Source organism: Grus americana, chromosome 1, assembly GCF_028858705.1.
Source record: "Grus americana isolate bGruAme1 chromosome 1, bGruAme1.mat, whole genome shotgun sequence".
Classification (NCBI taxonomy): domain Eukaryota; kingdom Metazoa; phylum Chordata; class Aves; order Gruiformes; family Gruidae; genus Grus; species Grus americana.
The window spans coordinates 205,645,620-205,669,607 of record NC_072852.1 but is presented as its reverse complement, the minus strand read 5'-3'; the positions used below and the strand labels follow the sequence as shown (position 1 = coordinate 205,669,607).

The window sequence follows — 23,988 nt, the reverse complement described above, 5'->3', positions numbered from 1 at the left end:
GGACAATCACTTCCCTAGTCCTGCTGGCCACACTGTTTCTGATACAAGCCAGGATGCTGTTGGCCTTCTTGGCGACCTGGGCACACTCTGGCTCATATTCAGCCAGCTGTCGACCAACACCCCCAGGTCCTTTTCCACTGGGCAGCTTCCCAGCCACTCTTCCCCAAGCTCTGGCATTGCCTGGGGTTGTTGTGACCCAAGTGCAGGACCCAGAACTGAGCCTTGTAGAATCTCCTTCCACTGTGCACACCGATGACATTTTATGTCTGATTTGCAGTGAGAATCCCAAAGAGGATCTAGCTCCTCTAGCAACTAACATTGAATGATCTCTCAAATAATTCAGCATTAATCCAGGCTTCTTGGTCAAATCTTTGTTAATCTCCACTATACTTACTAATGGTTCATTCGGTAAAAAAGTAATATTGAACACAATGAAAATGTAGTCAATTCGCTGAAATATTATCATTTGCTTGCTTTCATCACCAGCTTGATATGCATATGTTGGAAAGGGAGATATATGCTGTATCTCACATTCAAAAACTTTTTTAAATATGTATGTCTAAATACATTCATATACTATAAAATTATCAATGTTTAATTCAATATCAATGTCTTATTTTATGGGTATTGTGGAGAGTTTTCAAAACAGGTTTAGTTCATATGAATAATTCAGCACCTCTTGGACTCATAGACATTTTGAGATTCTTATTCAGCATTTGCAATCAAATTTATTTTTTTTTCAAAGCAGTAGTTCAGATGTTCATTCACCAATATAGAAATTGTGATTGATACACATTTCAAAAATAGCCAATTTGCTTCTTTCGTACAGTAGCATTCTATGCTTCTTCCTAAAACTCGATTGGTATCTTTGAAAGCTATATTAACATCATGAATAAAAAAAACTTGTAAAATATTAATTTAGATATTGAAAGTCCTAGTTGCTTGCCAGGAGGAACCTGACAAGGAAAGGTTCCGCTGCAGAATAAACTTTTAATATTGTTAGCAGTAAATTAAATGTTCATAAACCAATTCAGAAATTGTTTTATGAAACTGCTAAAACTTGTGCTTTATTAAATGTTCTTTACAATCGGTTGAACTATTATTAAACCTTGAAAATAAACGATCTTCCCTTGGGGTGATAATCAATCCTACAAGACGCCTTGCTGTTTACATTGGCTTAATATCATTTCACTTTCATTTGTCCTATAACAAATTCCACTGACATTTCATTGTAAAAGTGTCTATGGTATGACTTTTACCAAATATTAACTTAATATGTTTTTATTAAATTTAAACCATTTTGTAAATAGTATTGTCAAAAAGATTTTGGACTGAGTAAATTAATTCTTTATTGAAAGCAAGCAGGAACACGAACTCAATAGAAGTTATTTATATTCTATATAACCAGTGTCTGTCATAATCATGGTCTAGTAGTTAACTTTATATGTAAATATATCATCAGGGAACTCTCAACAGGAAAGCTCTTTTTAAAAATTTCCAGCCAAGCTGTCTTCTCTGTTCACGATGAACTTTGTAACTTCTGAGCCTTTGCTTTTCTAAAGCCTCTAATTCTTTGTGGACCGAGCGTTACCAGGCCTGATACTCATGGGAGCGAGGAAGACGGGCTGAGCTGCTGACTGTGGCAATTCGATCCATGTCTTCCAAGCCCTGATTGAAGTAAAGGTTATGCAGGGAGGGACAGAGACTTCAGGGTTGATTAGAAGGCTTTATTTCAGTGCTTTAAATCATGGAACTTCAGTTAGACCTCCGTCTTTTTCCAGGATTATAATGAGCCTTTTATAGAAAGCCTAGTCAGTGATACTGTGGTGGTTTAACCTCGGCTGGATGCCAAGCGTCCACCAAGCTGCTCCATCACTCCCCTCCTCAGCAAGGCAGGGAGGGGAGAAAATTAAGATGGAAAAAACAACCTCAAACTCGTGGGTCAAGATAAAGGCAGTTTAATGTAGCTAAAGCAAAAAGCCGCGCGTGGAAGCAAAGCAAAAAGCAAAAGATTATTCTCTACTTCCCATCAACAGGCGATGTCTGGCCACTTACTGGGAAGCAGGGCTTCAGTACACGTAGCCGTTGCTCCGGAAGACAAACATCGTAAATAATGAATGCCCTCCCTCCCTTCCTCCCCCTCTCTCTCAGCTTCTTATTGCTGACCAGACGCCATATGGTATGGAATATCCCTTTGGTCAGTTGGGGTCAGCTGTCCTGGCTCTGTCTCACACAGCCTGATGCTGAGAGGGGGAAGAAATGTTGGAGAGACAGCCGTGGTGTGTGCCAGCACTGCTCGGCAGCAGCCAAAACACTGGTGTGTTACCAACACCTTGCTGGCTACCGATGCACAGCACAGCACTGTGGGGCTGCTGTGGGGGAAATTAACTCCATCCCAGCCAGACCCAATGCAGATACTTAGCTCATTGCATTTATTGGTTTCGTAGGTTTACCACCTTGGGGAATCTTATTAGCAGCCTAGTTGCACCTTAGGCCAACATCCTCCACTTACTAAATGTGAAGAAAAATATTTCCTAAAAATACTATCTAAAAACATGTAAGTATATCTGTTCTTTGTAGGATATACTATTTTTTTTTTTTCCGTTCAGACATGTGGGTGACAATAGCTTAATTTCTTACTCTCTTCAGTTCCTGCTCTTCCAAGTCCATGTAGAATATTAGAATTGCTTATCACTGATGTTATTTCTTCATTAACTGTGGGCCTGTACCCTTCTCTTAAGGAAAGGGAAATGAAATAATTTGGCCAGTGACTTGAGCTTTCCTCTAATATATATTAATATAGGAAAAAGAAATACTACACAGAAAACTGTTTTTTTGTGACAAGTCACATCCTTTCCTCTGAGCAGTATAGTCACTGTAGAGACAAAGACTTGTGTTACACTGCTTTGAGAGAGGATGTGGATTTAAGTAATCATCCCTTTCATGTTGGTACAGATAAACTGATAAATATTCATATGATGGAAAAGGGAAATGAGGTAGTGATAATGGAAGAAAGCACTTTGATATCAGTATCAAAGTATCTATGCTAAAAGCTTCACTTCTTAACTATTTTAATTAAAAAAAAAAACAAATCTTTGCAGTTGCATATAAATTTATCCTAAGTGCCTGGAAACAAAACATTAGTGATAGTAGGTGCTATTATGACTAAAAATATCACAGTTTTACTGAATCTAGTTCAAGACTCTTGCACATTGATGTTGACAACATTGCATAAGTACTCATGCTTCAAGTATTCACAAATTATTTTGGGAGTCAGAACCATGAGACAATATCCACCCTGTCACTACTAGCTAAAAAAAATTATTAAAACGTACCAAATAGTGAATGTTTTAATAAATTGTCTACAATCAGCGTACAGAATTAAAACAAATTATAAAGCAATTTGGCAGAAATTCTGGGGAAAAGAAAGTAGTATAGGCAGTAGCATGCAGAAATTGAAAACTGCATCTGCTAATTCTTCATGCAGAACAAGAAGTTAAATTTGTTAGATAAATTATTTGCTGCACATTATATACATCAACTTCAATTTAGATCAAATTTTTACAAATTACCATCAGGGAAAATTCATATCGTCCATATAAAAATAAAAAAAAACCCCTCACTGAATCTGCATATTTTTTGAAGAAACCAGAATAAGAACAGGACAGGAAAAAAACTCAACAAATGGTAGACATTCCATCCTTACTTTTGAAAACTAGACTGTAGAGCTTTGTCAAATCATGTTATTATGCAAAAGAAATCTATAGAACATAGTACACTTTGGACAACTTACTTTTTCTTTTCTTGCACTGAATTACCAACGAAGCCAACAAACTGTTCCAAACAAATCAGTTGGATTTTTGTGAGAAACAAATTTATGTTTGGGGGGGGAATCTACTGTTCAGCTGAAATTATTTTAAAGTCTTTTTGAGCAGCATCTTCAGCTATATGCTTTTGCAATTGTAAGTGACTGCATTTTCTGTTCTATATTCTTAGGATTAAAATGTATATGCTTGTTTTAAAAGATTCCCTATTCTGAGATGAAGATAGTCAGGGCTGGGAAAAAAATTCAGAAAATTAACAAGATTTTCAAAGCAAGAACAACTGAATACTGCTTGTATAAATGCCCTTAAGCTACTTGATGAGCCAGTTTTAAGAATGAGAACTTTCTTACAAGATTTAAGAGAATATTCATCAACTGTTTTTAAAGCAATAACACTTGTGAGAGTGTGTGTGTGTGTGTGTGTGTGTTAAGAAAGAAGATGCTCTTCTTAATGGATTTAGTGCAGCTTTGGTCTTTTTGTTATAAACATAAATGAATTCTTCAGTCACTCAAGACTCTAAAAGTGAGCCTAGCCATCCAACAGATCAGATGACAGCCATTGATAGTAAAGCTGGGAGGGTATCCATTCATTACATCTAGAGCAAACATTAGACTATATGCCTGTATTTATTAAATATAGCATTTTCATGAGCTTGCCTGTATTATTTCATAGAAAGCACCTTTGTGATTATCTCACATGCCCTGTGGTAGCCCCATACATGCAATATTGATGTCTTTGTCAGACTGTAGGAACTGTACTCCTCAATTCTTAGATGTACGATATCTCTGCCCGGTTGCTATACATTCCATTTGTCCATATGGCCAGTAAAGTGTTTCCCAGCTATCCCTGAAGAAACAAGAAATATGGGCGGGGGGGGAAGGAAAGAAGCAAGAGCATTTCATTGTGATAACAATCAAGATTTCTAGGTAGATTTTTAAAAGGTGTACGGTGACATATTTTCCCCTTTCTTGTTTTTCTAACAATTCTATTGAGATAAACCAATGTATTTATACAACAAATATCCTAATAGGAAGGTCAATGTCCAACATTCATGACTTAATTCAGAGCATCTCCCTGTCATTGCACTCTGCTTTTACATTTTAATATGCCTAGGTAACAGGACTGAAGTTTGTTTTACATTGACAGGGTCAGGTTATGCAGGTCACAGATAAGAGTTGTCACTTAAACGTTGTTACACCTATTTAGCTATAGGCTCCTTATCTGGCAGAAGTTATCGTAACTCTGTTGTCTTTAATGAAACTTTCATTAAAAATATATCCTTTTTGCAGACAGCTCAAAACCATTGTGTTTCTAGATTGCAAAGAGAAATAAGTTCATCTTTTATTATGAAGTTCCCATTGCTTGGCTCCAGTTATTCCTCATTCTGTTTCTGCTCTACCAACCACAATCTTTAATATTATTTTTTAACAGTTTGATCTAATAGGCACAATAATACCTTATGATGATAATAATAACAACAGCAGCAATCTCATACTTTAATGCTGGAAACTTTGGTATTTTTTTCCCTGTTTATGCAAAAGAGAAATAACGAAGTTAACATAATTTCTGTGTTGCACCATTATAAAAGCAGCTGAAGAGAGGAAAAGAGAAAGAAGAAAGAGTGATAAAGTTGAAGGAGGGGGGAAGCTGTGCTCTACCCTCTTTAACAGATATGGCCATAAGGGAAAAAATTAAATATTAATGAAAATACTTATTTCCCAAAGGCCTGGCCAGCAAAGAATGCTGAACGAGATAATTCACTAACCAAAGGAACACAGTGACTGAAAAGCAGATTATCACTGAAGTGAAAAACAAAGGCAGCTGACATTAATAATTAATTGTGGAGGTTTCCTGTGGAGGTTTAGATGAGCTACAGGCACTATGTGTAGTTATGTTCTCTTTCAGAGATGCTTATATTAATGTGTACACCCGGTATCAAGTTTGCCTGGTCTGAGTTACCTGGAAGGAAGTACAATCCTAATTGGGAGTTCTTATCTGTGTTGAAAGCTGGACCTGCCGGGCCGTCTAAATGAAAGCTGACAAGTTACACCTTTAGATTGTTGCAGGAATAACTACCAGCACCTAAACAGATGCTCTCTGTGTGCGTTCTCTATATGTGTACGCACATATGTTTGTCCCTATATAAGAGGGAAAGACTGTCAAAGTAGGTTGCAACTAGAGATGCTCAGAGAGCAGTTGAAATGGAATAATCCGTGGGAACCTACTCTTCCATCATGAAATTATTTTTTTGGCAACTATGTTGAACTTTGCCTCTACTCGCCTACTGCAAATGTTCTAACGTGCAGGATAGGTCCCCCAAAAGAGGAACTGTGGCATGTGACTAAGCTGATTATAATTAAAAGGATTCATATGGTCCCCAAAAGGGGTTTGATAGGGGAACAAAGCCAGATTCTCCTTTGTCACATTGTTCTGCCCTGTGGGATTGCTCTTGTAGTTGTGAATCACAACCTACAGAGGCTGAAGATTCCTTGGGCTCCAAGAACAGGATCTCAAAGGCTTCCTAAACAGATATGATTAATTAAGTGTAGGAAATGAACTTTATCTTTGCAACTTAATGTTTTTCAAGTCAAAGACCAGAAGTACACTCGTGTCCATTCATAACCAGCTGAAACTTCTCATTCTTTGGACTTAGTTTTCTGTCATTTGATCACAAAATCTCTAAGATTTGATTGTTGATATTACGGATATTATCAAAGTGATAGTTAAGAACAGAGCGATGAAAGATATAGTGTGCCAAGATGTATGCATGTGTCATGGAACAGATAGGAAATAAAAATCTGAGGAGTGGCAGAGGGAAGTAAGTATGAAAAACCTGTTGTGTATAGATTGTTGTTTCAAGTGTATTGGTAGATTTTTTACACAATGAGTACGTTGGAAGAAATTGGAATCTATTTCAATCCTATTTGCAAGTAATAAAAATGCCTGAATTTCCTAGAGCAAATTATTATTTTGTTTTGAGCTTTTTAAAACGCTTAATACCAAATATCAACCTATTGCTTTCAGGAAAAGAAGAACACATGTCAAGCTATATGCTTTGAATATGTTTGCTGTGAAAGATATGGGTACTATCTCCTGTCTAAGTTTGGCTGTTCCGGAAATTCAAAGCTTCACTCCACATCCAGCTTTGGGGTGATATCCATACGTATAGCCGAAGCACTGCCACAGACATCTCAGCTGTTAACACAGGCAACTACTGGAACAAGATCGCTCTGAGCATCTGTCAGGCTACCTGCCCCTGTGCATACAGAGTTCTTTTTGGAACGAGACTTTTAATTGCATTACGACCAGCCTTGTCTTTTGAATTGTCTATCATATTATTGCAAGATATTTTTAGTTTTCCTAACAGAGATTTGCCTTTGTCTCACTAGGCGAAGCTTTAATGAAGAAACGTCAACGTTGCTAACTGCACAAAGAGGGACTGAAGACCTTTGCGACCAATGATGTGGTTGTCATGGAAACTGTTTCTGTTTCTGTCACTCACTGGCTGTCTTTCAGGTAAATCAAAACAAAACCAAGACAACTCTGCTTATTGTTTCAAGGCTCTTAACTGCAAACAGAAATAGGAAGATGTAAAAGCATGCCAGAGAAGATCAACGTCATTATAAAAACTATTTGCCTAAGTGGTGAAATTGTAAAAATTTCTATTAAGACATTTATAAGTGTTGTCCATCTGCCTTTAATTGGTGCGTAAATCTGAATAGCGTTTAAAAGAGAGGACAGCTATGTATCTCATTTGAAAAGACAATGACAACCTTAGTATTACAAAAAAGAAAAAAATGGAAAATTATTAATTCGCACAGTGCTTTTCTAAAGACTAACAGCTGCAGAATGTGTCACATTGGGATTGTGTTCTGGTTTTGGAAACTAGTTATTAGGTTGTTTTGTTTTTTCCTGAATTCTGTGTATGTTTTCTTGATCACTGTGATTTTTATCCACGTAGTAAGTGTATGCATTTTGCAGGTTTTTCTCTTGGCGTTAGCTTAGTTGTCTTTACATTTGCAAGTAATAAAATGAGGTAATCAATAATCATTTAGGCTTCTCACATGAAAATTTTTGTAATTTGACAGCATATTGTCTCTAATCGATCTTTTTTGGCTGCCCCATTTTCTTAATGCTGCCTCTTATACTGCCTTTCAACAGCTACTGAGTTACTCTGTTCTCAAATTCTTCCAACACTTCCTGGTTTGTGTTATCACAAGATGAAATTTAGTAAAAGTCGGTGAAATGAAAATATTTTAAGTTGTTATAATACTGTGATATTGGAGACAGGAATAAAGGAAAGTATCTGTGGATTATCAGCATACATGCATTGCATGCATACATGAAACAGTCTAATCTAATCTGGTTTTCCTCATGTAGCTTCATTATCTTACATTATCTAAGAAGTCCACTACTTTTGGACAAGGAATGTTTTTCTTTTTTGTGTTGCATTGTCAGGAACATTATCAATTTTGGTAACATTTGTATTTTGATGATTCTAGTAGTAGTGTCTTAAAACCACCATCTATTATTGTAATTCTAATTTTTTAAGTCAAAAATTATATTTTATTCTTACAATTTCAAGAACTTTGATGCAAAATTCAAAGGCATTTCAGAAATTCAGATCTGGATTTTTTATCCAGAATTATATCTTCAACCTTGCAAGCTTTAAGAGTTAAAAGTCAACATCTGGCAGAAGATATTGCACAGTGAAATTAGTGTACCTGAGCCTACATTTGGTTTCACATAGCTAAAATCTCCTCAGTCTCAACTGCTGTTAAACAGAACACCTGTAAGTAGTAGAGTTTGCTCCAAATAGAATGCTCTAACTCTGTACAACACAATAACGTGTTGCGAAATTTCTGAGACACATTTCATATGCGGTCAGTTCTGTGTACTAAAATTGCGTATACAGGGATGAGTTTAAGCTGTTTGTAAGAACCATTGTCTAGGTATGTACATTAAAAAAACATCTTGCAGAGGCTTTAGGGCATTAGCAGTGACTGATTCTAATATAGCAGGAAAATAGGTAACTACTTTGGAATTTAAACTTAAAGTCAGTCTTTACAGCAGTATTTTATTTAAATAATATAATGGCCTGAAAACTCTTGCAAGTCATTCAGCACCATGTTTAAAATTGACTATTCCTCTCATCTTTTAATTTGTTACTCATATTTGATGGTTTCTAAAGAATTCCTCTTTTTAAACTTCATTTTGATTTGTGATTCTTTAGGATAATTCAAGGTTTATTCCATATTACTGGAGTAGGTTTAAACTCCTGTAAGAAATCACTTCAGTACTTGTTTTCACATGCTGTTGAATATAATGTGATAACACATATATTTTTCTCCTGCAGAAAGATAAATTTCATTAATAATATTCATTAGAAAATTTAATACTATAAGAGCTGTAATTAACCAAAGATAACAAAATGGGGTTCAAAGTTATTTTAATTAGATTGTCAGTGTAACTAGTAATTTACTGTCTCCATACCTTTCACAGTTGATTACATCGTTCTGCGTTTGGAGCTGCTTTTAGGTTACAGCACTCACTAGCACACGTTTACAGCTGCCAATAGTTCCTGCAGCTGATGGGATTCAAGGTAGCCTAGTAAGTTAGATGCCTGGATGCACTGTTCTCAATGATAGAGCAATAGATATTGATGCTGCTTCAGCAAGATAAAGTTCATTCAGTTCCTGTTGTTTTGGGCTGTGTTAAGATTCAATACTTATCCATTAAATCATCAGATCACGGGATGACTCTTAGCAGCAGCCAGTATTTGGAAGGGAGTACTACGTTGTTGTATTGATTTTGCAGCGGTGAAGGAAATCATCCGAGAAGGGAGTAGATGACATCTCTAGTTTGTGTCGACTCTATTTTTATATTATTTTTATGTTAAAGCTGACCCCGGTATTTTGTGTTTTGCTTATGCATTCATGAATGTATGCAAGTGTGCTTAAGATATGTGGAAAATGATTTTTGAGAAAAATGTATTTTCTGAATACAAGACTGAGGACTGAATGATATCTCTTACTCCAGTTTATTTTAGTGCATTCAAAAGGTAGTCTGGGACTACAGATCACAGTTATACACTTACATTTTCAGAAACTTTACATTTATGAAATATTGACAATTAACAGATGCAAAGAAGGTCTCAAGATTGATAATATGTTGCTTCTTTTCTTATGGCGTATTATTGCCCTTCAAGCCAAACTGGAGTTGAGGAATTAAGCTGTCATTTCAGACCTAGAGTCTGCCTCACTCCTGAACTGACAGCTGGAAAAAATATTTATTTTTTGTTTGTTTGTTTTTTCTTCTTCTTTCTATAAGGCTTTCCTGTAGGGAAAGACCTCAAGCTGTAAGGGAACAGGTTACCAGAGAGGAACCATTAATCTAAAATTCAGAGGAGCTTTTCATTTCTCATTCAGTTACAGTAATACCTGAAGTGAATTCAGAGGTGGCCAGCTTAAATTTAAACCAAGTTAGTCAGAATTTAATCTGTGATAACATTTAACTTTCTTGATAGCTTTTATATATATTTAGTTACAAATTATATGTTATGGGCATTTTAATAGGTGTAATTGTGATTTTTTTCAGTGAAAAATCACGGAATGATACAGGGTATGGCATCAGCAATTTTGTCTTCTGGATGATTTGGTCACCTCTGTGTTCCTCATGTGTAATCATGACTTTATGATTTGCATTGCACTGTCCTACATACAATGGGACTGGGGGTATGTTCCTGGGGTTTTGCTGTCCTGGTACCCCGTAATCACTTTGCAATCTGCTTTTATGCGTATAGTAAAGGCTATTTATTTTTGGTTCACACTAGTATCAGCTAAGCAGAGAATCTTTTATTTGTCTAGAGTTGCTAAGGTTTTCTTGCACTGATTTCTCAGAGAAGCCGGAATTGAATATTGCTGAAAGGCATTGTGTTAAAACAGCACTCTCCAACCTTGGAATGAGACAAACAGGTATGGCTTTTTGTGTTTCAGGAAGAGGAAAAGTATTTTTAAAACAGAACAAGATCACATCAGATTATCAGCTCATGGTTAATAGAAAAAGTAAGACTGGCTTTTATTCGCAGATGTAAGACACTTGACAAAAGCCAGCTTGAGAGTAGGGCTCCTGTCATTCTTTTTAATAATTATTGCTGCCTGTGACAAGATGTTTCAAAGTTTAAATATATGCTAAAGATTACATAATAGAGTGAATGGCATTTACAGAGTTCTGATTCTGTTTTAATCTAACATATATCCCTTAGGCCCTTTTGTTCCCCTGCCCATTTATCTACTTCTTCTATGTTATTACCTGCTACATGTAAATTGGGTCAAAGAGAGACTCGTTTTCTCTGTAAGACATTATAATTCATGGCATCAATAAAAGTATGGATATAATGAAAGTGGCGAGGCTTTGCAGGATAGAGGCAGTACCTCTAAGACCCAGTGGTCACTGCTCATCGCGCCAAGTGGTAAACACTTGTCCTTAAACCTCATCTCTATGTACCGTTCATTTCTTTTTACATAAAACATTCTCACTACCAAGCGAAGATTCCCTAAATAGTGATTTTTTTTCTCTATATCCCTCAGTATGGTGCTCAAAATTAAAAACAGCATGACTTTTTCTGAACAGTCGCTCGCTAGAATATGATATGAAGGGACTCTTACAAAAAACGCTCTTAAGACAGCATATGTGGAACGAACATAAGTGTCCTGTCTAGTTTTGACCTACAGCTGGCAGTGATCTGACGTGCTTCCTGTCTTTCATTATGTCCATGCCTCTCCATCTGCCTACTTGGAGGCTTCTAGGAATTCTCTCTGTCATCTGCACTTATCAGCTTCCAAAATGCATCTCAAACCTTCTCAATATGTGACTTGCAGAATTCCAGCAGCCACTGCCAGGATTAAAATTCATAGCCTAAGGTTCATAAACTCATTAACCAAACCATATAAAATATGCATACTACTCTGAGTGCCAGGACTATTTCACAGTTTTATTCCTCCTCCTTTTAGACAATGTCCTTCCTACATCAGAGTGGACAGTATGTGAAAAGATGCTTCTCTGCCAAATGAATGACGACCACATGAATGAGCAGTGTTTATCACTGATAAGCACATACAATTACCTGCCTTTCCCCCCGCCCCCCGGCCCTGCTCTTATGACAGTATAGCAAATACCATGAAACTTCTTCACCTTTGATAGCTGAGTATAAAAGACAGAGCTCTAGATAAGTACTAGTGCCTGGGGACCTTCACATTCTCAGCCTTCCACGTAAAATGGAAAACTCAGAACAAACTTAACCTTTCAGCTGCCCATCATGAAATACTGCGTTTGCAGACAGTGCAAAGCAAGAGAAGAACAATTTTTCGCAGTGCTGAAATCCAAGGTAGCCTGCTGCCCACATTCTCACTCCTGGATTCAGTGTTTAATTGAATTGGGGAGGAAAGCACTTATCTGCTGAATGTCGCATTTTGTATAATTCTTAATTCAAAAGAGAATGGAAAAATAAAAATTATTTATTGCTGCCAGAATCTCAAAGTGTGTTGAATGTCAAGCAATCAGGAGTGGAAAAGTTGTGGTCATGAAAAGAATCAATTTGAGTATGCACATAAGGAAATATTTTTATGAGAAACCCTTCTGCTTGTTTGCATAGATAAACTATTCAGGCTTTTATACCTGGTTGGAGCTATGTAATGATATGTTTATATGTTGATACGTGATGCTTCCACTTGCAGGGTACCAAATGTTAGGCAACCATGAGATGCCTTGCTTTTAGTATGGAAGTAATTGATGTGCTAGGCCTTTTCAGAGCTGAGATCATAGTAAATATGAGCAATAATTAGAAACAGAACAAAAACATTGTAATGTGTACAAGAATTAAACTAATGATTGATATTTTGTGACCTAACAGTAATAATGCATCCATTAATATCATTAGCATACTAAAACATATTTTAATTACCTACCTAACTATACTTTTTCAGTTTAGTAAACTCAGGTTTGTTCATTAAAAAATTCCTACCTCCTAACAAGCTCTTATCAATCATACAAAGAATTGTCTAGCAAACTGGTACTTAGATTCGCACCAGTTTGGAACTGTGATGATAAATCATCTTTCTCCAGAAAAATGTTGTGGTACCAACTGAAAAATAGCTTCCAGTCATGCTACTGTTACCATCAATCTGGAGAAACTTTAACCTGCACATATATCCTTATTTTTGTGTTTCCTCTTATTTGATGGAAAAGTCTTAATGTGACAGACTGTTTAGAGTCAGTCTATTGCAATCTGATGCTTTTAAAATATTTTCTATTGCATTGGATATGATAGTAAATCCCATGTTTTTTACTGATAGATTTATACAAAAATATAATGAAGCAATGTTTTTGTGTTAAGATAATGTTTTTACCTTTCTGTCTGGCAGTTTACACAGAAATATCTATTGATTTAAGATTACACAATAGGGTAATGGCTCCGTTACTTCATATTTTTTGAATGATTTTGGAGATGACATGCTGTTGGGATTCAGTCCTGACGTTGTGCTCATCTTGACCTGGAGTCAAAATGTCAAGCAGCATTACCAGTATCTAGTGGTTTTGATTAAAGTCTTTGTTCATCCCTCTCCATCTTTGTGGTTAAAATACTAAAGGCTAAATCTCTTTTTACTTCAAAACTCCATCATTTGAATCTAAGGGTGCCCAATGTCTATAGCACTCAAAACCTAGCATTTATAGGAGAGTACAATAAGGAATGAGTCATTCTGTTTTGCTTGATATTTTACCTGATTTTTTTATTTTTTTATTTCTTAGAGATTTCAGACTGCTTGTTTACTTTTATGAGCTAATAGAAAGATAATGGGGTAGTAGGATAATAATGGTAATAAAGCTATAAAAATGTCTTTTTAAAGTCTTGCTAGTGGGGAGAAGCCTGTTGTTAAGAAGCTGTCACAAAGTCCCGGACAGAACAGCAGCCATGCAGGCCAAAATTGATCTCATTTAACTTGAACATTTAAACTGAAATGCCTGAGTTAGGGAATAGTTGCTCTCCTTCCCTACATAGTAGAGACAACCACTTGTAAAAGGTAGCTGAACGCAGCTGAATCTGAATGACTTTCTGGAATTTGGCACTAAACCAAACTAATTTCTAACATTAAGGATATGAAGTTAGACCTCTTTCAAGTTTTGGGGTGATTAAAAACCCTAGAGAGAAAGCATATCTCTAAACAGATATTAAATAGTCGTAACAATGGCAGATATAGAAAAAAAAAAATCTTTTGTGCTAAGGTAGTGTATACATTGTAACCCACAAAACTACCCCAAAACAGCAAGGAAAGCTTTGAGTGAGGAGAAATGAACAGTTTTGAGTGTTGGGTCAGCGAGAAGTGCCCAGGTTATGGGCAGACTATGAATTCTGCTCCATCAGGTCGTCTCCTCATCCTGGCTGTGGCATGGCTCAGCACAGTCAGCCACATGTTAGGGAAATGCTCCTGCCGTGGTGTGTCAGGAAAAGATCCCTGAACCCCATGCAGCTTCCAGACCTTGAGCGTCTTTGGGAATAACGGTAAGTGCTCAACTGCGTTATTTGCTCCTGAGCATATTCAGGAACTTGATCCTTACGCCCTGCACCTCCTGTTAGGTACGATATGCGGGCAAGGCAATACATCTCTTTCCTGTCACTAAAAAAGGCTCACCCAGTTAATATTTAATAGAGCACTTTGGTTACTAGGACAGACAATCTGTTCTATTTGATAAATGTTGCTTTTTTTCACCCAAAAATAATGTTAAAATTTGTAGCCACTGTAAATAAAGTCACAGGGTCTGTGTAGACTGACAACATAATCACTGGAACAAACCGCCAAACCCATCTTTCAGTTACCATGGAAAATGCTTACCTTCAGCCAAAAGTTCAGCTGACCAGGACCATGGAGGACTGCCCTTCAGCTCTATGCAGCACAGGGAAAGATGGCACCTGCCAACTAAAGGCAGCACTCAGGACCCACTGGTTTAATTCACAAAGCCTCTTGCCTACTGCCTGCCCCCAAGATGGTCAAAGTAGTTCTCAGTTCTTTCCCCAGGTATTGCATGTCTTACTTTTCTAACTACTCTGGTGTGTGACCCTTCACCAGAAGTCCTTATCCCCAGGAACCTCTGCTGCTTTCATCCGTACTACTGGGAATTCAGCAGTTGTGCAACACATTGCAACAGTGATAAGGTTTTTGTAGGAATATCCATTCTATAAAGTGACCATCATTTTCCTAAAATGTGCTTCTAGATGACCACTTTTCATGGTCAGAAGTCATGAAAACAATAACACTGGATCGCAACAAGCAACTGAGCCTGTTTTCCCTTTCTTCTAGTGCCAGACATGTACAAAGAATAGTTAGCTCATAATGCAGAATAATTTCCAGTTTCAATGCAGCTCTAACAGTATAACAAATACATAATAAAATAAGTCATTAACTTCATTTCAAAAAGTCATTAGAGGCTAGAACAATGTTTCTTAAGCATTGGCCTGGCCTTTCCTAATAGGAATGCAATAAAAAGGCAGTGAAACCTTTGAAATGATGACAAATTCAGCTTTGAAATTAGATACAGTTTTCTAGTAATGAGGTTAAAACAATATTGGAACAGCTCTACTAGGAGAGCTGGCGGATATGACAATGCTTCAAGTCGGAAAGCAAAATTAAATATCTTTTAAAATTAAATGTTTTATCAAGTTTCTAATAGAAATTCTATGGAGGATGTGAGTGAATGTGTGTGTATGCCTGTGTTGGAACAGAATAATACTGGGTTGCTGTCTAAAAAATTTTGGATTGCATTAATCCCTATGGTTTTGAGTTTGGTTTTGTTTGGGGGTTTTTTCTGCTCGGGGGTTCATGGAGAGCGTAGCAAGCTCTCTATTGCTCTCTTCCATAGGGCTGGTCGGAAGTTTCTCAATGTGATATCAAATTATCAAGCTAGATGTGTTCATGAATCTTTCTGGCTTTTCTGTCATATAACCAGATGAGCAAGACAGAAGAACAACCAGATTGTTGGTTCATGTCCAGCTTCTATTTCAGGCAATAGCACCTAGTGCTTTTTAACCCCAAGAAATGCCAAGCTCAAACTTCCTTATAAAATCTAGTTTACAGGTTGACTCCTACCTATAGAAATACTATATAGCAGTATGAAAAAACTTCTTTCTTCTAATAACTGATAATTTTTGTCTTAAATGGCTGCAAAAAATACCACACTAAACATCAAGATCTTAGGGAAAAAACAACTGTAAGGGGTTTTTTATTTATTTATTTCTCTTTGCTGAATTCCAACATTAGGTAGCAAGCATATTACTGGAAAAGTTCCCTATGTCCTTGAGACTTCCATACTTTTCTTTGCTTAAACTTTCCAGCCAGGACTCTTCAGGTGGTATACTGCCAAGTGTGCATGGAGATCTCTTCAGTTTTAACTTAGTATGGTCAAATATACTTGGCAACAAGAGATTGAACCAACAAACCACAGACTACGTTTGGGGTAAATGAAACCTCCCTGCTCATTCAAATGCAAAAGATTGTTATAGCAAATAACATCACAAAAACTATTTGGAAGCAATCAAATTGCAACCATGGACTGAATAAATTTAGATTATAGAAGATGGAAGTGTTCATTTAAATTTTGGGGGGAAAAAAAAAAAACCAAACACAAAAACCCCCCACAAAACCAAAATGTGTATAAAACACCTTCAGAAATGATCCAGGGAGCTAAACTCATTGCTGTGCTGGAATGAAAAGTCATGTACTTATTAAGGTTATAAACTTTCTGCAATGATACAATTTTCCTCCCACAGCTTAAGTCCACAGCTTCTCTATATATGATAATTACCTGTGTTAGAGGTAGTCATGAGATAACCTGTCTCCTTACAACTATTCTCCTCTACTCCCTCGGTGTTAACTATCTTTTTCTTTCAGGCTTGCCCATCTGAGTAGTGGCAGTAGAGCAATCTTATCCAATGTGAAGTTAATGTTTGTTGCCTATATCATACCTGAAGAAGTCTTCATGTGCTAAAAAAGCTGGTGTGGTTTTGTTTCTCTGTTTGTTTATCAGTCAATCATATGGTTTACTACCATTTGAAAACATTGCTTCTTTTTGGAGTCACCCTGAAAAAGTAGGCATTAACCCCTGTGCTGAGAACCTGATTAATATTTGCAAAAAACAATACATTATTTAAGAAAAAAATCTGTCAGATTCTCCACATCGGAGGCAAGCTGCCTGATGTGAAGAGGTCACATATCTTATCAAAAAATGAATACTCTTCATATGTGTGTGAGCACATGAACGTAGGTAGCTATGAGTGAATCTCTTGCTGTTCCAAACTTAAAAAATGCACTTGTCAACTCTATAGCCGTCTTTGTTCAAATTGCTGCTAACGGTTTAGTGAGAGCAATTTCTTAACTGTAGCGTAACTAAATCTCTATCCTAAACTGAATGAAAATAAAACGTGAAAAGTAAATATCTCTTCTGTCAAAATGTATGACATTTGCATATATTGTTCAGTGCTAAGACTGTAGGAGGCAGAGTTTATTGAGCTCCATACAGCACCAGGACTGGGAACCGCTTTGCTCAGTGGACTGTTTTGATAGATAGGTTTCTCCCTATTAAGTGCAGCAGTGTGAAAATGCTGATAATACTGAAGAATATATCCTGTGATTTTGGCTTTTATTCAGCATGGCTAGCTGTGCTATGTACTGAGGCCACTTTCAGTAGTGGTTTTAGTTTACTTCATTGCATTTATTGACCTTAATGTTGGCTATTCAAGTAGAAAGGCTTTATCTAGTATTTTGTTAAATACTCCACCAGAGTTGACTTTGGTTGGTATTTTTGTGTGATTCTGTGTTGGGGGAGCGAGGGGGTTCTGTAGATTTTTTTTTTTTTAACTTAGTGCCACTACAACTAATGCAGCTCATGAACTCAGTGGTTAAACAGTTCATGTACCATTGATGTCCATTGGGGTGTGAGCCCCGTGGTGAGTGCACCATGGCCTGTGCTTCTAGTGTTTGCCCTTAATACGGTGTGCAACTGAGAAAAGGAGTGTTTTAGTCACAGCACTATAGGTAGTGTCAATTTAGCTCAGTACAAAGCTGTAGGTGGTTTGCTATGGCTCACCACACAGCCATTAACAGTACCATCTTTGCTCAGCACAGAATTGCGAGTGATAGTATTTAAACTCCCCATAACACTGTGAATGATAGAGTTCTCATCATGTCCAGGAAGAAATGTGAAGGCAGGCGTTCTGACTGAGCCTGTGATTTAAGCGCGTCAGGTAAGGAAAGAATATAGTCTCATCATCTGCAAAAGGATGTGGCATCATTGACATTTAGCATTGATTTTTAAAGTGATTAAAAAAAGAACAATGGATCACAGAGTCAGCAGATTTCAGAAGAAAAAGATTAGTATATTCATAAATATCTCCTGACATGAGCACCAGTGTAACTTAGCAGTTCTGAATCTCTGGAGTTGCTTTTCTATGTGGCCTGTGGAAACTATTCTTAAATGAGTTGCTTGATCTACGTGACTAAAGCAAGTGGTGTGAATATTCTCCTCTAACACTCCAACTGTTGTTCACTTGCCATTGAAACACTAAACTGTTCAAAAAGTTAAAAGGGGAAAACCTCTCACAAAGGATTTCAGAATGCAAGATATACAACAATAAAAAGTAGAATGAAAATATGCTGAAATGGTACAGTACAGAAATGAATACCTTTTGCCTCGTAGCTAATTTGTGCTAAGATATTATAAAGTGAGGTTTGTGACGAACCCTTCCAAATCTGCTTATGTCAAAGATGGGCAGAAGGGGAGAAGTGAAATTATTACATCTGTGGGTACATAAACTCACCCTGATGGTGCATACCTGTGCTCTGATTTGGTGACCTTACTCACCTAGTACTACAGGAAACGCCAAATTTCTGTAGGGTTTACATTTGTGCCTTTAGTTTGCTTTCTATAATACAGTAGAATAATTAAATTTTATCTAAAATAATTATTGTTCAATGTAGCATATTTTGCTGTTTATAGTGTATTTCTTCTTCACTGAACGAAGTTGTTTGGTGATCATATTAGATAGAATTTGTGTTTTTCATTTGCTGGACAGTTCTTAACGCTTCTGAAGAGCTGATCTGTTGTGTTGGATTTATCACTGCAATACATTTAATTCTAATTATAGATGTTAAATAAATGGCAGTTAAGTACATGAGTGTGAGAATTAAGCTAAACTGAAAATAGTAGAAATCATCATTTTAATAGTTATTCATCAAATTCATTCACTTAAGTGAAATCTTGGAAAACTTAAAAAAAAAATCAATAAAATTGATATTAAAAAGGAAAAGGGGTATAGGGAATAAAAAGTTAGATTTTCATAAATTTTCCTTTTATCTCTGTAGTAGAGTTCTCTGGCATTTACAAATCAATAATTCTGATTATTTTACATAATCCAGAAGACACTTTTCAATTAACAGTGTTGTTATTCAATAAAATATTGGCATGTTGCAGCATTTTAGAAAATATTGATTTCATTCTAATTTGTGACTTGCAGAAACATCACACAAACCATTGTCAATAGAGTATATCAACATCTCCATTTTAACATATCAAGAATGTAAAAACTTGATGTGGTGGGGTGACCCAGGCTGGAGGCCAGGTGCCCCCAAAGCCACTCTGTCACTGCCCTCCTCAGCTGGGCAGGGGAGAGAAAATATAACGAAAGGCTCCTGGGTCGAGATAAGGACAGGGAGAGATCACTCACCTGTTACTGTCACGGGCAAAACAGACTCAACTTGGGTAAAATTAATTTAATTTATTACCAATCAAATCAGAGTAGGGTAATGAGAAATAAAACCAAATCTTAAAACACCTCCTCCCACCCCTCCCTGCTTCCCAGGCCCAACTTCACTCCCCATTTCTCTCCCTCCTCCCCCCCAGCGGCACAGGGGGACGGGGAATGGGGGTTGTGGTCAGTTCATCACACGGTGTCTCTGCCGGTCCTTCCTCCTCAGGGGGAGGACTCCTCACACTCTGCCCCTGCTCCGGCGTGGGGTCCCTCCCATGGGAGACAGTCCCCCATGGACTTTTCCAACGTGAGTCCTTCCAACGGGCTGCAGTTCTTCACCAACTGCTCCAGCAGTCCTTCAGGACCAGACTGCTCCCCAGTCCCCCAAGACCAGACCCCCCACAGGGTCACAAGTCCTGCCAGCAAACCTGCTCCAGCGTGGGCTCCTCTCTCCATGGGGTCACAGGTCCTACCAGGAACCTGCTGCAGCGTGGACTTCCCATGGGGTCACAGCCTCCTTCAGGCACCCACCTGCTCTGGCATGGGGTCCTCCACAGGCTGCAGGTGGAATATCTGCTCCACCATCATCCTCTATGGGCTGCAGGGGGACAGCCTGCCTCACCATGGTCTTCTCCACAGGCTGCAGGGGAATCTCTGCTCCAGCACCTGGAGCACCTCCTGCCCCTCCTTCTGCACTGACCTTGGTGTCTGCAGAGTTGTTCCTCTCACATCTTCTCATTCCTCTTTCCTGTCTGCTGTTGTGCAGCAGTTTTTTCCCCTCCTTAACTCTGTTACCCCAGAGGCACTACCACCATCGCTGATGGGTTCGGCCTTGGCCAGCGGCAGGTCCGTCTTGGAGCCGGCTGGCATTGGCTCTGTTGGACATGGGGGAAGCTTCTAGCAGCTTCTCACAGAAGCTACCCCTGCAGCTCCCCACATTACCAAAACCTTGCCGTGCAAACACACACTTGACCAGTGAACTCAGTTGTAAATTCGTAATCCAGTAAAGCTTCACCAAAGAGAATGGGGAAGATCATGTGACTCATACATGAAAAATGTGTTTTGTGGCATCTTAGTGCCTTAGAACTATAGAAGAAAACCTGGATGTGCAGAAATACCAAAAGTTAACCAAGTACTTTTACTTTCCATTAGATATTTTTTATTTCATGTGACATAAGTGACCTAGAACTGTCTTGGCCATTAATGGTACCAATACATTTTTTTAATTTGTTCCTTTTACTCTTTGTATTTCAAAACTTCACTTGCAGAAGTGAACTTTTAAGCTTTGTTGGTAGATGTTGGATACTGATAACCTGAAAGACATATTCACTTCTATTATATGTGAGCTCAGATATTTAGATATACAAGAACATTGTTCTAAATGTTATAATATTCCCTCGTGCACATTCTAAATGTATATATGTGAATTCATTCTTCCATCCTACTGAGCACTGACACAGTATAATCTGGAATACGGACTTGATCTGAGCACCGCATATAGCAATACGTATGCGGGCCAACTGGAGAAACTAAGGAAGAATGGTAATAAACGTGATTTTCAAGGGAAAAAGAAAAAAATAATTGAGTTACAATAATATATTAGAGTGTGCACGATACAATCTGTGAATATGTAAATTTTATCAAGTAGTAATAGATTTAAATAATGAAAAAATAAGGGCAAAGAAGAATCCCTATAGACAAATGAACAAGAAACTGTGGCAGATCTTTCCTTAAGTTACTGTCATCATTGATTTGCATATTTCTTACCTCATTGGCTGAAATGGGGCCTAGTGCTAGATTTAGTTAACCTAACATCTGACTTAGTTTGTCTAATTTCTGCTATAGTTTGTTGACAATAAGTTTAGCTTGTCTAACAAGAAAGACTGAAAGTCAAAAAATAGATCTAAAAGCTGACCAATTTGTACCTCTAGCATTCTATTGCATTCTTTATTTTTAAGGTTGTGTCATCATTAAAGATTTAAGAAATGTTCAATTGCATCTTTAAGGATGTCAAAAGAAATTACAAATACTTGGTTTGGCAAGATATCCAAGGTGTGCTCCACTGCATTTCGGAATTTCCTCTGTTAGTGTAGATTTAGGACTGAAAAAAGGTGTGAACCAATGAAAAAAAGAAATTTCCTCTAAAACTCTCTCTCAGTCTTCTGTCTTCTGTTCATCATAGTCTTAAATAATGGCTGTATTTTATACTGTAGTCTGTAGTAGTTAAGGCTGTAAATTTGCATGCCTCCCAGCTTGCAAAGAGGGTTGCTGTGTACTGTCGTGCTATCTCACAGTACGGTGGATGTGCCAGAATCCCTTTTCTTAGCAGCATTTTTAAGGTTTGTGGAGGTTTGCTACACCTGTCACAATTTCAGTTCTCCAGACAGTGAAAGAATCCACGGAGTTTAACATGGGATATAATAATTTGAAGTAGTAACAGCATTGTTGTTATAACTTGTATTGTTGTACTAATACAACTTCGTGGATTTTGAAAATATCTTCTATAGCAATAAAGGAGGATAAATTCCTTTAAAATAATAATAAAAAAAAATCTAAGAAAAATTAAGTAGGATATCTAAAGCAAATGTTTAGCTTTCTACCTGCGTGTGACATGAAGAAAATGTTCATTCAGTTCAATGGCCTTTCCAAGCAGCCCAAAAGGTCTTTTTTACTTTTAGATTTCTTCTAGTCAACTATTCTTATATTTGCTGCTAAGTTTTTAAAATACCTGTGATAAGAATTTTTATAACAAGCAAAATACTTTAACAATGATTAAATGAAATATTTTCTCACTTAAGAAAGTTATGATTGAAAATATTTGTAATTCTTGGCAATACTTTAAAAAGGAAATTACTGAGTTCCAAAAAATGGTTTCCACTTTGATAAAGTATATTTTGCCATAAATTATAGAGTTCTGTAATGAACTTTTCTCCATTATCCTCATTTTCACATTACTCATGTCAGTGAAAAAGTTCATTTTTAAATACTAATTAATCTTCCAAGTACAGAGAAAGCATATGCCTTTCTACAAAGGCTTCTAATTTCTGACCTGAATCTTCCTGGAACATTTTTATTATAACTGTTCTTGTGAACTGCTAAATAAATTTCTTCTTTCTCTCTTTTACTTACACACATCTACCAGTTTTCTTTCTACAACAGCTGGCTAGGGGAAGCCCCACATTTTTTCATCCAGCCATGTAGGCAGTGCTGCAGAATATTCTTAAAAGCTCCTAATTCCTACAAAATTTGGAGGTGTCAAAAAGAGATATTATTGATCTGTGTAAAATATATAAAGATGTAAGTAATTTATCAGACTGGCTCAAGGGAGATAAGTCTTACTAAAGACAGAATTAATCACAGTGGTTTTCATATTTTCTTGATGTTAAAGAAATGAGAAATTGTAAAATAAAAAAGCTGTTTCTAGTCCCAGCATGCTGTTAATGAAGATTTTGTGGCATGAGATAAAAGGGATTAAAAATAGATCTATGTCCTGTTTCTAAATCCAGAAAGAATTTTAATGTATCTGCAGAGAAATTCATCAAAACCATTTTGCAGGGTTCTGATCACAATATTCTCATAATTCAATTTGAAGTAAATTTGTCTAGCATTTGGCTTAATTTATCTAAGAGTAACAAACACACAAAAAATTAGCTCCAAAAGTAGCAATTGGTGAGTTCATTTCAGGTTGGGAGCCTTGAACCTTGTTTTCGCTCTGGTTGTGAAACCCCATCTGCAGAGTGTCACGTTGTCTGCCTGGGCTATTACAGCGCTGTGGAAGGATTGCCATGACTTTGAGAGTCAGTATTCTAGGAACTGGTCGGGTTTGCATTGCATTCAGTACAGAGTCAAACATCATTTTTTAAAAGTTCTTGCAGCTGAACCCAGAGAATATGTTTTATTCCTTGCAGAGAAGTTTTTGTTAGTGTGCGAGTTGTTTTGTCCCTGTGTCAGGTGGGAGATGACCACAGCTGGCAGTGATACTAGTAGCAGATTTCCTCCATCCTATATTTAAATTGCAAATGGCTAAACAGCTAACTTTGCCTTTGAGCTTTTATTATGAATTCCAAGAATCACACACTTAGAGATGATTAATACTCAAAGCCACATGCTAGCTAAAATAAACAAGCCCCTATGTTCTTGATGTAATAATATAGCAAGATTGTAAGTCAAATTTTAGATTAACAACATATTAATATGCCAGCAGGCAAAGATTTCTGTTAATTAGTTCACAATTAGTCCCTCTTATTTCTAATCTCAGAGTATTAGATATTGACGGAATTAATAGATTAGTAGCTTCATCTTAATGGTGTCAAACAGGCCATAATGCAAATAGGGATTGGTTTTAATGGGATTTATTGATTTATGTGC

The 23,988-nt window shown here is 37.0% G+C and overlaps 1 protein-coding gene across 5 annotated transcripts in view; it reads left to right on the top strand.

The window, feature by feature from the left end:
* Positions 1–23,988, top strand: part of CNTN5 (contactin 5) — a 753,708-nt gene that overhangs the window by 301,965 nt on the left and 427,755 nt on the right. For all 5 annotated transcript variants that reach the window (XM_054805742.1, XM_054805482.1, XM_054805387.1 and 2 more), the window contains one exon: positions 7,214–7,340. In XM_054805742.1, coding sequence (XP_054661717.1) covers positions 7,283–7,340 — 58 coding nt within the window. In that variant the 5' untranslated portion in view covers positions 7,214–7,282. The remainder of the gene's footprint in view (positions 1–7,213; positions 7,341–23,988) is intronic.